At 47.8% G+C, this 18,081-nt stretch overlaps 1 protein-coding gene across 1 annotated transcript in view; it reads right to left on the reverse strand.

Annotated features, from left to right (window-relative positions):
* Galnt18 (polypeptide N-acetylgalactosaminyltransferase 18) overlaps nt 1-14,420 on the reverse strand; it is a 310,894-nt gene extending 296,474 nt beyond the window's left edge. Inside the window, exon 1 of the mRNA XM_021193520.2 lies at nt 13,750-14,420. Within this exon, the coding sequence (XP_021049179.1) occupies nt 13,750-13,984 (235 nt within the window). The 5' untranslated portion in view covers nt 13,985-14,420. The remainder of the gene's footprint in view (nt 1-13,749) is intronic.
* Between the last annotated feature and the right edge of the window lie 3,661 nt (nt 14,421-18,081).

The raw sequence follows: 18,081 nt of genomic DNA on the forward strand, positions 1-18,081 counted from the left end.
CACACACACACACACACACACACACACACACACACACACACACACAAAGGAGGAGGGAGAAGAGGGATGTAGGAAGATGGAAGTCAGAAGTCAGAACATACCTCCCCTGTGCTAACCCTTGGTGGGCAGGGCCAGGTGCTTTCCAGCACCTCTTGATCAGCAGCCCTGCAATGGCAAGGGAATTACCTTTATTCATACAGTTGGGGAAACTGAGGCATGATGAGTGAAGAGACTTACTAGGTCAACCGATCCGTCAGAAGTGTGGTGGATTTTCAGGTCTGCGTGTGCTGCTCTTTTCCACTATGCTGAGGGATGGGGTCTCCTTCTTCCAGACAAGTGTTGGTTTGAGTTCCTGAGCTCCCTCCCCTCTCCATGCCTGGCCCACTCTACTCCTCTAACCTCCCCTTGTTCTTCACGTCCCAGTTTCCCTGTGAAGCCTAGGCTGATGACTTGTTCTTCTAGAATATTCCACTTTAAACACTCCTTATGGGAGTTAACTGCAAGGAGTCTTGTTTTGCTTTTCTGACTTGATAATGTGCTCTTTAAAGAAAAGGACCACGTTGGAAGACTCTGCTGTGCCACCCCCCACAACTGGCCTTGCGCCAGGCCGGCAGCATCAGACTCGTGCTCAACAGGAAGCAGCCAGAGAACAGCCCAGATTGATGCCTTCACATATGTGCTCCTTCACTTAGCCCCTCAAGCTCGGCTAGGGCATTCCTTTCCCAGGGTCTCTGAAGCTGCCAGTCTGTCTTCATGCCTTACCCCTTTCCCACCATCACCCTACTGTAGCCATTCTGGCCATCCCACTGCTGTGCAAATGTACCAAGAATATCCCTGCCATATCAATGCCCTGGCATTGTTCCCTGACTCCACTGGACCTGTTCTGCCCTTGGATTGGCTCACATCTCACCTTCTCCAAGAGTGGACTTAGGGGAGAGCTATTGGCCACCATGATTAATGGCCATATCTTCATATCTGGGCCTTCACTCGAGTGATACATCCTCACCGTTCCCCAGGTGCTTAATAACTGCAGTTGAATAAGAGAGACAAGAATCTGAGCCTGTTAGCTAAAGAAGGCTGGGCTACACATCGAGATGCTATCACCCTTACTGTCAAATATGGAAGAACGGGAACTCCAGTGTGTGCCTGTGATTTCTCCCAGCTGACTGTGACTGTTCGTGTGTTACAATTCTGAAACCTCAATAAAGATGGTGGCCTGAGGCCAGTCTCCTGTGCCTTCTCTACATGGCATATGACTCTGAACATTCAAGTCCTCCATCAACTGGAAACTAGGCCCTGCCATGTCTCCTAGCTCATTCGTAACCATCAATACATTCTAATGGTTTCTTTCCCGACTCCAATCCCTAAACCTAAAGGACCTCCGAAATGAAGTCATTATTTGAATGAGTACAGCACACTGTTTAGACTCAGTCCTCTCTCAAGAAAGGAAAACGAGCACCCCGGAGCCTCCCTCCCTCACAGAGGGCTGAGTCTGGAGGGCTCCTGGTTAGTTAAGAGGACTAGCTGTGCTCTGGAAAGGAGGTCATTCGGTGTCCCGACTCAGCCTCAACAGTCACAAGGACTCCCTTCTCCTTCTTCCAAGTCTTGTGCAGTCCCTTAGCCTAGAGAAAGCCCCAATCCTCCTAGATCTTAATTAGCACCCTTGGAGGAGATAGCAAGAGAGACCTTGAACCCTTGGAGGGGATTAATGGAGTCAGGGGTTCTCATTTTGTATAACTAATTGTCCTTGGACAAGTTACATACAACCATTGAGCCTTGACTTTCTCATCTGTAAAATGGTGCAATGAACATACCCACACACACACACACACACACACACACACACACATACACAAGTTTCCTTAGAGATTCAAACAAAGTGAGTGACAGGCAGTATTTATTTGATGCATTATAGATGCTCAAAAGACCCTCAAGTCCTCTCTCTCCCATGATTCTCCAGACCTGGTTTTATTGCCCTTCTCTACTGGATCCATTCCAATTTTTTAGTCTTTTCTACCAACTTTCCATTGTGTTTCTCCTTTAATCTGACTCCCAGAGTTCTATTAGGGGTCTGGCCCGTTGTACAGTTGGAAGTTCTGACTCCTATGAATCCTCCTCTGTGTGTGTGTGTGTGTGTGTGTGTGTGTGTGTGTGTGTGTGTGTGTGTGTATTAGTGATCAACCTTTGGTTTCATTCCTCAAGTGCCACCCACCCTCCTCTTTTTTCATGAAACAGGGCCTCTCACTGGCCTGGAACTCACCAAGCAGGCTACACTGACTGACCAGTGAGCTCCAGGGACACAGCTGCCTCCACCCAACACTAGAATAACAGGCACACACCACACCTGGCTTTTCACATGGACTCTGGAGATTGAGATCCTGTGCTCATGCTTGCAAGGGGAGCACGTTGCTGACTAAGCTGTCCGCAGCCTTTCCACACCCTCTTTTAGAAACTAAAGAAAGTCAAACTGGAAGATCAGCTTATCATTATGATAATGACAATCATCATAATGGAACTCGGACACTGAAGACACCAGAATGTTGATAGATACTCCTCTGAGATGGAGGAGAAGCAGGCAAGTCTGAAGCAGCCAGCAGCCTGCCCCTCCTCCCCTTCTTGGCTCCCTCTTCAGCAATCAGAGAAATGCAGCGGTTAGTTAGACAAAGCTGACCCCTCAGCCCAAATCCTTTGAGGGAGGAACCACATAAACACCAAGAATCTGAACTGAAATAAAGAGACACCAGACAACCCTTCTACCTTGGAATGCCAACCACAGACCAGCTGAATGAATCTGTAACAGAAGATCAAAAAGGAGCTTCGTGTGGATAACAGAAAATGTCACCAAGCAAACAGAGGAGATCAGATCAATAAAGAAATGGAGTCACATCTGCGGATCCACAGTGAGGTTTTTGCTTGTGTTAACTCCCCAGCTCATAACTCTCAAGGTTATTAACACAGGTTCCTACTGTTTGGGGCAAATAAACAGCTACTGATGTTTTGTGCCCAAACCACTTTATTAGGGCTTTCCTTTACCACAATAGTCTCTCCCTTTCCAAATCCTGAGAGATGAAGACAGCTAAAGCAGCATACTAAGGCAAAAAAAAAAAAAAGCATTTACAAGCAGAGGGTTCAGGGGACATCAGAAAGACTGACTTTGCCCTGGTGTTGAGAACACTTCACTGTGGCCATCCAACCACAAAACAAGAGTGTATCAACACACACCATAGGTGAGAGAAACTCACAGGTAGGACTTGGGTGGCTCTAGCTGCTGATGGGACATTGCCTTTCCTATAAGGACAGAGTCCCACTGCTGATGGGACATTGCCTTTCCTACAAGGACGGATTCCCACTGCTGATGGTACATTGCCTTTCCTACAAGGACGGATTCCCACTGCTGATGGGACATTGCCTTTCCTACAAGGATGGATTCCCACTGCTGATGGGACATTGCCTTTCCTACAAGGACAGATTCCCACTGCTGATGGGACATTGCTTTTCCTACAAGGACAGATTCCCGCTGCTGATGGGACATTGCTTTTCCTACAAGGACAGATTCCCNCTGCTGATGGGACATTGCTTTTCCTACAAGGACAGATTCCCGCTGCTGATGGGACATTGCTTTTCCTACAAGGACAGATTCCCACAGATGGGGACTCTTCCCTTACACTTGTAAAGCCCCTCCCTCTACCACACCCCACTCACCTCTGGATTTGACAAAAGTATAAACCAAGCCACTTGTCTGTAAACTCTTGTCCCTCTCTTACTTGACACAAGGCCTCTGAACTTACCCTCACGGTCTCTGTTAACTCATCTTCCTCTGCCTTTGAACTGTTCCTCATATTCTGTAAAATCCACAGATCTCAGAGGAGCCACCATTGCTGGTTCTACCATTCATCATCTCTGTGACCTTGGACAAATTATCTCTATTAAGCCATTTTAAATTGCTATAACAGACTACCTGAAGCTAGATAATATATAAGAAAAAAATGTTGGTTCTGAAAAGCCAAAGTCAGGTCTCACAGGTTTAGCCTCTCAGGGCTTTCAGCTACCATAAAAAATAGCCAAAAGCATCATGGTTGGAACACTAATAGGTCTGAGCAAGCAGACCTGCAGTGAGGCAGAGAGGAAGAGAGGCTTGCTCATACTTGTAAGTATGTGTCTCTTGGGAATTAACCAGGTTCTGAATTACCTGACTCTCTTTCAAAGGTGGTGGCTTCAATGAGTGAATCAGCTTCTGCTAGACTCCATCTTGCCAATGGCTAACTCTTCCAACTAACCACACCAAGATTCCAGTGCACAAACCACTGGAAGACGCGCTAATGGCTTCCCAAATCGAGACTCTTTCTTGCCTCTGAAGTTACATCTCACCAGCTTGTTGAGGCTAAAGAAACAAAAGTCCCCTCCTCCAGAATTGATATCAATCTAAGTCAAGACCGTAATGTCCCCCGTGGACAGTGCCTGCCCAGGCTCGGACCCAGTATTCTCTTCCCAGGCAGTCTTCAATTTCGTAGAAGCTTGTAGCCATTAAAATAAATCAAAGTCTCTCATTTGTCACTTCAAATCTCTCTTTAGGGCTGGAGGGATAGCTCAGTTAGCAAAAGCCTGCTATGAAATCACAGGGCCTGAGTTCAGTCCCTAGCACTTGTGTTAAAGTGACAGACAGGTGGTGCTCACCTGTAAGCTCTGCGCAGGGAGGCAAAAAGGCTCCCTGGAGCTCACTGGTCAGATGGCCTAATTCGTGAGTTCCAGGCCAGTGACAGGTAGTGTCTCAAAACAGAAGATATGCAGCACCTGAGCGATGACATCTGAGGTTGTCCTCTGGCCTCCCCATGCACGTGCATGCATGTGCACACACACACACACAAACACAAACACACACACAAGCACAGAGGTATGCACATGTATCATACACTCACATGCACAAAAATCTTTGTTTAGCTCTTTAGCTTTCTCACTCTGATTCATTGGTCCAAACCCCCCCAGATATTATCAGCATGATGCGAATTGCCCCAATTTTCAAGCCCTGTCTTGGCCAAGGTCTCTGAAATACCTTTCCATGCCTCTGGAATCTCAATGGCTTTTAACTTGAACTCTCCTGAGGACAGAGGTTTTTAGACAAGTCAGGTGTCGAAACCCAACCAAGCACTCATGATGCTTAAGGGACAGCCTTCCACATGCTTTGTCTGGGCGAGCCACTGGTAGAATGGGGGCATTCACGAAAGAGTTTGTATCAACCTCTCCCAGTACTGTTTTTTTCATTGTCCCTATGGTTCTCTGGACCCTCCCTACCGCATCCTTTTGGGAGCTTTTGAAGGACAGTGGTAATAAAATGTGGTCCAGTTAACTTTGCCTTCTGGACTCCGTGTCACTTCACTGTGGCTTTATAGAGCAATGCTCTCAATATCTTACTGACATTAGGTGATCTCGTTTTTTTCACTTGCATCATTAAAGACAGCTTCATCGTCCAGAACCAAACTCATCAAACTGAAGCTGAGCATCGGGCAATGAAAGGGGGCCATCTCCGAGCTGCACACACACTGCAGCAATCCTGCTACCACCATATCTTCAGCCATAACTGTGTCGCCAGAAAAGCCACAAAAACACATGTAGCCAGGACTCCTTCCACCAAAAGTTCCAGTTGGCTATACTCCGCAGAGTCCATAAATACTGCACAGACCCACAGAGAAGGTTCCAGAACAGTTGCTGCTCACTACGACAGACCTGACTTGGGAACAGTTGTGAGGCGATTTGCTATTAACAATAACTTAAGTAGCAAAGCTTAGGAATGATTAACTTTAACTCCACAAATTAGAGAGATTTCAAGGTTAACACACTCCCTGGCATACTAATGTGCTACACTGAGTGGGAAAGAAAAGGGTGGGATGACCATGAAGGCACTGTCAGAACATGCCTAACGCTGGCTCTGCCTAGGGTAAGTAAGCACCGTGCATGTGAAGGCATGCGTGCAAGGAGATAAGAATGTGGAGAATCCTTCTGTGCAGCCTTGCAGTGCAAGATGCAGCTGCATATGACCCAAAGGCAAAGTGAGGTCTGCAAAGACAACCATTGTATGTGCTTTGGAAGAATCAAGTCCCTGCCAAATTGGAGATTAACACAGAAAGAAGGCCTGCCACTCATGGACTATGACAGCCACCTGCAGCCCCAGTGTTCTGCTTCTGGTTCTGTCTGTCGGGATCTCTGACATGTATAGGCATTTAAGGCCAGCAAGATGGTTCAATGGATAAAGTCACTTGCTGAAAAAACCTGACGATCTGAGTTCAATCTCCAGGCTCAACATAGTGAGAGGAGAGAAGCAATTCCTAGAAGCTGTTCTCTGACCTCGATGTGCACACCACAGCCTGTGCATGCCCATAGATAGAGGCACACATGGAAATCTGGCCCTCTAGCTTCATGCATATCCCATCTCTCCCCACAGCCTACCTGCTGCTCTCTGGCTCCATTTATCCCCCATACTCAGTAAAGCTCTCTCCCCAAAGCATTCAGTTGATGTCCCTTCTGTGTGCTTGTCCAGAGGAAAGCAGGTCTGTCCTCTGGATAAAAGCAAAGCAAAGAAAATGGGGCAAGAAACCCAGAGACCCTCAGGCCTCCAGCCGTATAGCAGCACCTCTAGCATCCCAGACGAGTGAGGTCAGCATCCTACAGAGCAGCAACAGAGGTGCTCCCAGAACCTGTGTGTGTGGCTTAGAATCTTACAAACATATCTAGAAAAATCTAAGCTAACCTCTGTGGCTGGCGCTGACCTTCAAAGCCCTCACAAGCTGGACTGGGGCTGGATTTTGATTCTAAATTCTCCTTAAGATTCACCACCAACTGCTTATCAAGGACAAATAGCAATTTATGTCAAGTGAGCAAGAAAGAATGTGGAATTCATTTATTTTGCAGCCTATATACACTTCTGGCTAAAGAGGAAAGTCCTTGGTCACAGGGAGAAGCTGTATGCTTTGGCAGGGTCCTTCTGTTCCATAAGATGTGCTCCAAGACTATTAACAAAGCAGTAGGGCTCACCCCTGAGTCCTGCTGTTGACACTCTCCAGGCTCCAGTGTCTGTTATTAAAGCACTGCCGCTTAGACAACACCTTCCCTCCTAGCACTGTGCGGACATCACACTCTCCGTGTGACAAACCCTTCCAGTTAAGGAGCAGAGGGGGATACTTGAAAGCTACAGGGGGCAGACAAACATTCTCTCTCCTGGTTCTCTGGAAGCCGTGTCAACAATCCGATACTGGGGAACAGAGACACACAAATATGCACACCATTTGCCTGATTAAGCGTGAGAACACAGAACGCAATGACCAAACCTCCCACGGCTGCCAAGGGGCTGAGTCTAGGAGTAAGATAGTGGATTTAGAAATGAGTCACATGGTGAAACTACATCAGCATGGCATTCAGAAGGGTGGATAGACAGTGTGAGACAGTCCACTCTCACTCTGGACTCACTTATTCTCTCGAATGCTTCAGGCTGCCGCCGTCATCACTCACAGAAATGCAGCTGTCCGACCTTTCCTTTTCTCCCACGTGGCTTCCAACCTTCTCTTTAAGAAGTGAAAGCTCTTAAGGACTGAAGTAATTTACCAAACACTACATACACACTGGAATGAGAACATGTTGTGGGAATGGTTGGCAGTGGGCCACTAGGGGTATTGGGGTATTGGTGGTATTGGTGAGTTCTGGGGGGCATTGGTGAGTACTGTAGGGGTATTGGAGGTTTGGGAATATTGGCATGTACTGTGAGTATTGGGGGTATTAGGGTACTGGGGAGTACTAAGAGTAGTAGGGGAACCAAGGACTGGCAATGACACTTGACTTGCTCCTACTACTAAGGCCCCAAATTAAACCTTCTGGAAGTCTGGAACTCCTGGAGACACAGTTAGAAGGACCCTGACCTATATATGGTATCTACTTAACTATTTAAATCAAACATTAGAGGCTAGGGAAATAAGGACCTGAGTTCACATGGCAGTATCACATAAAGGCTGGACATGGTGGAGGGAGATATATATATATATATATATATATATATATATATATATATATATATATACACATATATACATGTATACATATCACATATATCATTTATCAAATATCATATATTACCCCAATGCCGGAGGCTCACTGGCCATCCTATCTCAATAAAACAGCAAACTCTAGGATCAGTGAGAGACCCTGTCTCAGAACATATAGTGAGCAATTAAAGAAGACTCTATATCACCCTCTGGCTTCAGCTCACATACACAGGTGAGCATGCCTGCACACACACATGCACAACACATACATCAAACTACAAATAAATATGTGTAAAACATGTATAATGTTTATCTTTATTAATTCATTAAGACATCTACAAAATTATATAAAATACACAGATCACCAACACTGAGATGCTAAGTGAAAAATGATTCTCACAAGACAAAAACACACACACAGGGAGGGTATTAAGTTCTACCATAAGCACGGCAATACAAATCAAAAGACTCGACTGTCTTGACAGTAATTCCATTTGCCCAGAAAATGCTGAATGATAACACTGAATGCCAGCCCTCCGTGACCCCGACACAATACTGCATTGTCGGAGGCTGGGTGAAAAGGCTTTCCTTTTGAAAAATAATATTTCATAAAAAAATGTTCAGACTCTTGAGTCACTAGTAATCTGACTTCTACAACTAAATTTTTTGAGAATAATTCAAAGGGGGAAGTAGGTGAGGGAAAGACATTCATTTTTTTCCCCTAGTGTATCCACTGCCCCAGCGTGCACCACTGGGGAAAGTCAAATGGAAAAATGGTATGCTGGTGATGGAATACTATGCAGTCATTTAAAGTATTTGAGGAAATGTTCTTAATTTTCCTCCACTAGGTAAATCTGCATGCTTTCCATTTCCCCTGGGAAACACTCCCATGATGCTCTTGTCTCTCTCTGGGCTCCTCTCCACTAGGGTGCACCTCCCATTAAGGTGGAGTTGCAGGGTTCTTGTTTTTGTTTTACTTTTTCCTGTGTGCTGGCTCTGTTCCCAAGCATGGTTATACCACTGGGACTTGTTGCCGTAACTGCTTGATTTAATTACATGCTACGGAAACCCATATGAAGGCTGACTGCTAAAACAGAAGAGGGTGGTTGTCTCTAGAAAAAGTAATGTCAGTGCTTTGGGAAGACTTGAGATAAGGCAGTCACTTACATAGTCAAATTACAGGCCAGTAACATCATCCCAAAAGATCAGACAAGAATCATAAAAATTTCAGGCAACGACGTTGAGATTGCTTGCAAGTATCTTTCAGTCCCTGGTGGATCTGACAGAAAACAAGAGAGATCTGACTTTATTAACAGGATGAAATGATGCAGGGATGGGAGTGGTCTATGCACCGGGGACAGAGAAACATCTAGTGACAGACCCACTCCAAGGACAGCCTTTTGACTGACAACACCAACTGGTTACTAATGGTTGTACACTTGAGCAACAGTTAAAGCAGTTACTGTGTGTGTAACATTCTTCCCTCTCCTTCTGATGGTTGAGCTCAGTGACTCACTTGCAGTTTCAGCCACACTGACATTATAATCCTTAGAAAACAAGTGTGGGTCTGATCCGGAGTGTCCCAGTTCCCCATGGTCCCCAGGAACTCCACCCAGCTCCTGACAGATCTGGAAGCACCTCAGATTGTCAAGAGATAAAGGTTAAAAATAAACTACGTAGAAAGGCCAAGAGAAAAAAAATGCTTCCTTAAAAAGGACTAAGGAGAGAAAATAGAAGGAAGGGTGTTTATGTATAGATCTAATAGCAAGGTCTCCTCAGATGTAGGGTCAAGTGGGCAAAGCCAAATGGAAGGTTCATGTAGAACAGATCCTGGGAAGTTCCATGCATGCTTAAATTGTCCCTTCAATACCCGCACTTCCTTAACAGATTCAAAAAGATTTAAAAAAAAAAAAAAAAAAAAAAAAAAAAAAAAAAGGAGAAAGTCATTTTTGTTTGCACTTGACATACAAAACCAGACATGACCCAGAGCTGGGATGACTCAGTTCTCAGGGTGTTTGCCTAGCATGGACAAGGCCTAGGTTTGTCCCCAGCACCACAGAAACTGGGCATGGTTACACACACCTGTAATCCCAGCACCGGGGAGAGGGAGACAGGAAATTCAAGGTCCTCTTTGCTAGGTAGTGCATCTGAGGCTAGCCTGGACTATATGAGATACTGTCTCTGAAAGAAAAGGACAAGAGAAGAAAGAAGGGAAGAGAAGGAGAAAGAGGAATTTCTCTTTCCAAGGTTTCTCATGCATTGACTTCCTCTAACTCCATTTGTCTATCTCAAACAAGGTGTAAGGTCCTAAGTTGGAGCTTGTACTAGGAACTATTTGGTGTATCCATCTAAGAGGATACTTATTTTAAAGTCTGAAGTTAACCTCCCTGTCATTTAACATCTACTTAGTTTTAAAAGAAAAATAACGTTCAAAAAATACAATTTACAATCCCAAGAGACTCACACACCATCTAATTAAATCATTCAATCAGAAAACAAATTAAAATGAAATATCACTGTGGTCCCCAAGAGGAAAATCAACTTTTCAGTCATGACAAGAACAGACCTCTGGGGTACTGCTCCAAAGCCTCTTCTAATTGCAAGTCCTCAGAACATCCTGCAGAACACCCGGTGACATTTGCAACTTCCTGGCCAGCTCTCCTTCCAAAGAGGAGAGGCAGGCGCTAAGCTTGTCCTTTGGAAGCTGGCAAAGCTCATAGGCATGACTAACTAAGGCGCTGGATATCAGTGCAGGGCAGTCACTCATCCATCCCGACTGTCTCTCTTCCACCTGCCAGAAACTGCCCATGGAGTCATCAAACATTCTCTAAGGGAAAGTGACCTCTGCCTCCTCAGGAAACCAGGCAAAGGCCAGATGGGCCCTAGCATCTCAGTAGAAAGCATCTCCGTGCGGGAACACTACTGACCCCGCCAGCCTTCCAGCATCCTCAGACGCCTTTCACCTGGATACTGCCAATGCTACAGCTGCCAACTAAGACCAACACAGCACTCTTTCCCTGGGAGCCTCTAGTCCTCTTAGCAGACAGTATATCATACACTTAAGAACACAGACTGACCCCCTCCTCGCCTACAGAACTCACAGCCAAAATAAACACTAAAAATAACCTGGATGTCGTGGCACCCATCTGTAATGCCAGAGGAGGTGGGAGGGTCTCAAGTTCAAAGTCAACCCTACACAGCTACGGTAAGATCTTGTCTCACAGCAAGACAAACCAGAGACCCTGAAGCTCTCTGGGTTTAAATCTCTGTTCTACTGTGTAGCAGAGTGTGACCTTAGACCAGTGGGTCAAGCAACCTCTCCAAATCTGTGTCCACGTCTGTCTGTAGGACAGAGTTAAAACCACCAACCTCGCAAGGCACTAAAGGTAAGGCAACTTACGCCAAGTTCTGAGAGTGAGGCACAGCACTTAACAGGCGCCATACAGTTCTTGGCTATTCTCCTTATCAGCCCTACCATCCTCAGCTCCACAATGTAATATGGATTATTCAAAAGGCTCTCCTGATGCAAGAGACTTAGACAGGAGATCTACGGAAACATCCCACATCCTCAAGGGCAGGGCCTGCCTGATCTCACAGGCTTTACAAGTCTCTTACATTTAAGCCCTAAACCCAAGTGCAGGGACCGTGCTGGAGGGCGTTGTCTTCATCGGAGCACCACTGAAGCACAGGCAACCAGCTAGCCTCCGCCATCCGCCTGCCTCATGCCTAGCCTTTCCCAAGTCACTGCCTCACCCTCTGCAGGTAGTGGCTTTGGCCCTGACCTCATAATTCATTAATTTCCTAATGTCCAAAGTACAATTAGACTAACACAGTCTGAGGAGGCTTCCTTCCTTCCTTCCTTCCTTCCTTCCTTCCTTCCTTCTTTCTTTCTTTCTTTCTTTTTTAGAACCTCTCTAAAAAAGAGAATGTTGATCAGGTCAGCATTCAGAAGTTCTAAGGTTTTCTTGGTAGAAAAATTACAAGTGTTCTTTTTTTTTCCCCCAACTTCCACAATGGTTTTTGTGTGGAGGCTTGTAAGTCATGTGACATGGCCCACATTGAACATGAGAGGGGCTTGCTCAGTGCTAAGCTCCTGAGTTCATGAAATCCTCGAAATGACTCCTGAAGCAGTCCCTTGCTGGCTTCTTTCCTGACTAGATAGAAAAGAACAGGAGAATCCTTTTGAACACATAGACACAGTGGATACGTGACTGAAAAATCTCTCAAAATCTGTGTGCAAACTGGAGATGCCTGAGCAAGGCACAGCCTTGAGTCCACCTCCCAGAGCACATCAAGGCTGAGTTTCTCTTGCTGACTAATGTTGAGTCTGACCCCTGGGATAGAAACCCAGTGAGAATGGCCACAACAGGCACTATGGCACAGTTTGGTCTGTCGGGCTCAGTGCAGGGGTGAGACAGAGGCGGGTCTGATGTAAGAGCTGCTAAAGGTCCCTCTTCTAGGAGCCCTCAAAGTCAAGTGCTTGCTTTTGTCTGTGTCACCTTTCTGCCCTGGTTTGAACTCAGCGGAGCCTCCCCAGGGAAGGGGTTGGTCTGGCCATGTGGGAAGCACACCGGTTCAGAGTAGTCCTGAGTAAACAGAGCAGGCAGCCTGTAGCTCAGATGGCCTGCCAGTTTTACAGGTAAACTCGCTGGGCCCTATGGGTAAGAAGCCCTCCCTTCCTAAGAAAGCAGGGGACACCTGGGGTGGACGGGGAGAATCCAGATTGCTATCCCCAGTGAGTACACCTTACTCCTGGAGCCCTGAGTTCCATCCCTTCCCTCTGACACTCACACTGCCCGGGTCACAGCAGGAGACTCCTCTATATCCTGCTGTCTCTTTGGACCCAGTCTGGAGACACCCACCCACTGAAGCCTTGGATTTCAGACCCAGCTCCTGTGGGTTTGTCTACACTGCCATGGCTGCTTCCTGCTTCCCCAACTGAGGTAACTGTCCTGGAAGATTGGCCTTGCTAGAGAACCCGGAAGGCTCTGAAGTAAAGCTGCAGCCCGGAGTGGGTTTTCTCCATCCTAATCAGAAGAAGCACAGCCACTGTGGACTAAGCTGCTTCGTGGGTTTGCCACCTACCTGCTCCTTAGGGAAGGGTCCTAGATAGGCAGGTGTGCTCTGGGTGGGGACAGGTTTTCTACTTAAGATGCCCCCTGCAGTTCCAGTCCTCCTGAGACTGACTGAGGCTGGAGCTAGTACTGGGCCAATGTAATTTTCTACTCCGCATTTGTCTTGAAGCTTGCTGCTCCTTAAAACCCACAGTTAGAGTCAGACAAGGCATGTCTCTTGTCCCTTACAAGCCCGGCAAATGAGCTCTTTTGCCCTCACATTCTCTCTTGGAAGCACAAACATCCACAGTCAGACACACGCCCGGACGAGTGTGAGATCCTGCGATCCTGGAAAGGAGCACCCTGGAATCATACGCACGTTTAGACACGTGCACATCGCGTCCCCATACCGACAGTAAGCTACACACACACACACACACACACACACACACCTGTGCACACGCGTACACACGGAAGACTCACAGGGCGGCAGACACAGAAGATCCAGGACACTAGTCCTTGCAATCCCTCCAACCACGTAGCTGCCAACCCAAACCCCTCCCCGCAATCGCTAGTCTCCTACACATTGGCCCCAGCGCATCCCACAAGCAGGGCACTGGGCACTCCTGGGCCTCGCGCCTGGCTCAAGTTTCTCAGGACGCCTGTACCTTGGATATGCTGTTTGATGACATTCTCCAAGTGGTCCAGCCGCTCGATAATTTTCAGGGTGTCCCCTTTATCTTCCTCCAGCTTCTTGTCGGGCGCTGGCTCCTGCCCCCGCACATACACGCTGGCGATGTAGTTGGTGACCCAGCCCACGTACAGCAGGCATATGATGTTGGTCATGCCGCTTAGGATCACGCAAGTGGACACCAAAGTTTTGGTCTTCCTGGTACACACCATTCTGGGGTCCTTCCTCCATATAGAGCTCCCGGGGCCCCTCCTCGCTGTGCACCCCAAACTCCCCCGCGCTCAACCCCCTTGACACGTCTGGGGTCTCTGGGTGCGCCAGCACCTAAGTCTCTCCAAAGGCGGGTCTCCTGGCAGTGTGAGCCGCGGCGCACAACTTTGCAGCTCCGGCCGCTGGCCACCCTGAGAAAGAGCTCCACAAAGAAAACGAGGTGGGTCTAGATTTTTGTTTTGGGCTTTTCCCCCCCAAATTCAAAATCCCCGAGCCTTTCCCTAGGCGGTCACGGGTGGCCGGCAGTGGCGAGACGAGACCTGCAGGGCTGGGAAACTTTGTCACTGCCAGGGCCCAGCCGCGTTGCTTCCCATCTCCAGTGCTGGCTGCCTGGGAGATGCCACCAGCCCTCCGCTCGCCGCTCAGGAGAACCGCGGCTGTGGCTGCGACCAGAGGAGCGAAGCAGCGCGGCCCGGCCCCCTCCGAGCGACAAGCGCCGCCACCAATCGCGCTCTGGCTCTGGAAAGGGGTCGGGGCTGGGCGGCTGCGGACCAACGAGGAGGGGCCAGGAGGCGGAGCCCCGCCCCGCGCCCCACCTGCTGGCCGCAGGCTTCGGTCCGGACACAGCTGAGTCTCCCGCGCCCTCGGGCCACCCCAGCCCCGCAGCGCCTGCAGATCAGGAACCTCCAGTCCCCTCCCAGGCCGGTAGATTCCACCTCTAGGATAATTCCCGCTCGCGCTCGCGCAAAGAAGCCCAAGCTTCGGGGACCACGGTGCTCCTATACCCTCACCTTCCCCAACTGAGGGGATTCTTCTGCTTTTCCACCTGAAAAAAACGAACTCCTCACCTCCACCCCCTTTTTGATAATGGAGATGCAAACCATTCAAGTGGCTAGGCCTCATAATGTCCACTCCTTATGCTTCTCTTGAGCCTTTACTCTGCCCCTCTCTGTTGGTCCCCCGGGTGTCACCAAATGCCTTCCGGAAATCTCTAGGAGAGGCATACGTGAACAGTGAGGGTGTCTCTGCAATCGTTGGTCACGTCTATGCAGCTCCCTGGACGAAATCAGGTTCTGGGAGCGGTTACTGCTTATGGATACCACCACACCCGACGTCTAAGGAAGCCTTATATGCAGTGATGGGACAAGAGGACGCAATCTCCATGACTTGTATAGTTCCCACACATTCACTGTTCATGGCTATCAAGTGGTCAACAGAGCCTTTCTGGAGGGATATTGGGGAGAGAGAGAGAGAGAGAGAGAGAGAGAGAGAGAGAGAGAGAGAGAGAGAGAGAGAGGACTCTGGTCTCTAAAAAGCCACCAGGGTTGAGTTGCCAGTGACCACTGAGCTCCTGGGTTTGATGCTCCAATATGTGTCAGTTGCATGAGCATGCGCAAGGGTCAGAACACCACCAGAGACATCTCCCCCATCTGTCAAATATCAACACTACCTTCCTGCTTATAAGTATTAAATGAGAGGATATACCTAAAGGGCTTAAGACAGGACACACAGTGGGTGCCCGGGCTCCTGTGGGTATCATTCCAGGATGCAGTTCCTCCCTTCCCAGGTCCAAGAACACCACCTGGCTGCTCAGCAAACCTTGATTTTTCTATTGACCACTCTCAGTTCTTCTCCCCTACTGGAAGCTACAGGGTCTAAGACTGTGGGCAGCAAGAAGGGGCTTGTCCTTTAACTGGCTGGGTCCCACCTCATTGGCTTTCTGCTTGAATGTCTGTTTTCACCATCAGCAGTTCAGCCATAGGGGGTGATAGGACTTCTCAGAAGGAAGGCTGCTCTCTTACAAGGCCTGGTACCCCAAGTACCCTCAGATTCCAATTCAAGATCCCAAAACCTTGGTTAGAAACAGGGGCATGGGAGGGGTTTATGTAGACCTTACTCACCACCCTCTACAGAATCACAAGGTCAAAGGGCCCAGTATCTCCGCAAGCTCCTTTATAAATGGTTTCTAAACAGAGATTCTTATCTTTGGCCCTCAGTTCAATTGTACTCAACCCAACAGGAACTCAGCAAGTTCCTGTCATTTTGTCTAAATGACCAGTTGCCTGGGACACTTGCCCAGTTTGCTCCAGACCTATGGCTGCGGTATAGGCTTCAGCCTCATCAGGGGCCTCTTTGCTGAGCATGGAGAGCTGTTCAGCCCAAGGAGGTTGGCGACTTTCCACTTATGTCACTCGTCTAACCCCAAGTGTCCTCCCACTTTGCCGTTTAATAAATCCGGCAGGTAGCTTCACTATCAGGCCCCTTGATGCTCATCGGGACTGAAAAATCCCTCAGATAGTTGATGTGAGCCGACTAATGCCAAGTGGTCCTTGAAACTTATTCTGAGAATCCGAAGCTAGTGTCTCCTTGCACTCCTACCACTAGAGGTGACATCAGGGCTGTAAGTCCTGGCGGCTTTGTCCTGTAGAAACTGAATGCTGTACACTGAAGAAGCTACTGTCCCCCTGATGTGACTTGAGAGCAGTCTTTGGGGGGGGGGGAGTATTTTGTTTTCTGAGACAGAGTCTCACTATGTAGCTCTGACTAACCTAGAACTCTCTATGTAAACAAGTAGACGAGTCTGGACTTGATCCCACAAAGACCCACCTGCCTCTGCCTCTGTAGTAGGATTAAAGACACTTCCTGCTATGACTCACCTTTTCTAGAGGTTCTTATCCTCATGTTCAAACACACCACTATGCCGCCAATGCTAAGCCTTCTTCAAGGTGTCTTCGGCGTCACCATTAGGAAAAGTGAATCTTCATTTGGCCATCAATCCCTTACATTCTGGGCAGGAATAGACTCCTCAGAGAGGACTGACAGTGGCCACATGTGTCCACCAGATGGCAGCACTGTGTAAAGCCATTGGGGCCAGAGGTGCCAAGAGAACTTGGGGGCTAAACAGGAAAATGAACCCTGGTAGTGGAAGGCCCTAGCCTTGGGCTGGCTCTGTGGGAAGTAGGGTGGCAGGTACTCAAGGGAATGGAGACTGGTGGGTTGCAAAGCAAACGTGGATAATCCATTCAGAAACGAAAGCCACAGGGGCCCAAGATTTGATGCTACGAAGCCACAGCCCAAAAATGTAATTGACAGAAAAAGCATCCTGCTGAGAAAGGCTTATTTGGTGCCTCCCTCGTGCCAGGGCTAAGCTTTGGTCTAGGGAGCCAGGCAAATGCTCTCATTTACTAGCTATGGGGTCTTGGGCAAGTTAACTAACTACTTGGTGCCTCAAGTCCTCCCATCTGCAAATGGGATAATAGTAACATTACTTACATCACGGAGATATTATGAGACTTTAATGTGTATGAAGGGCACTGATGGCATTATCTAAGTATTGACTGTTACTACTCTCCCTGAGTATCCAAATGTCTGGAAGATAAATGAGAGGAAAAATGGCAATCTCTAAAGGCAGCTTTCCTCTGAGAACAGAGGGTCCAGAAGTTACACACAAAGGACTCTCTCTTCCCTCCATCATCACCTTCCCAACAGAGCTGGTGTGACTAAACTCCTCAATGTACTCCAGTGCAGATTCTGCAGGAACCCTGCAACTAGGTCCATCTGTCCCCTAGTGATCCACTTCAGGTCATGTGACAGTACGCTCTGTGCATATCAATATTTGGTACTCATAGAAACTCATAGACCACATTCTCTTAATGGATTGGACCAGCCAAGAAGCAGCTGCCTTACAGTAGGATAGGCTCCTTGCTGGTATCTTAGTATGAAAGAGAGAGATGCAAACGGATAATGGAGACATCAATTACATCTGGATCCCGTGATTTTACCACTAGACAGCTCTGCTGGACAGGCTCCTCCTCCCTCAAGGAAATGTGGGCTCTTAAAACAAAGGAGCACTAGCCAAAATATATAAAGAACACATATAAGCCAATCCAACAGAGTGTAAAACTATCCAATGGGGGAAATGGGCTAAGAACATGAGCAAACGGTGGAAGAGAGACCAGAACCAGCCAAGAACTAACGAGAGGATGATTAAGCTGGATAAGAATTAGAAACATTTTTCTAGATTCAGCTGCTATAGTTCCCCTATCAGATTGACTTAAATATGTAATGTTTTAAGTATTAACAAGAACATGTGGGAAAT

Source organism: Mus pahari, chromosome 1 (assembly GCF_900095145.1).
Source record: "Mus pahari chromosome 1, PAHARI_EIJ_v1.1, whole genome shotgun sequence".
Classification (NCBI taxonomy): Eukaryota; Metazoa; Chordata; class Mammalia; order Rodentia; family Muridae; genus Mus; species Mus pahari.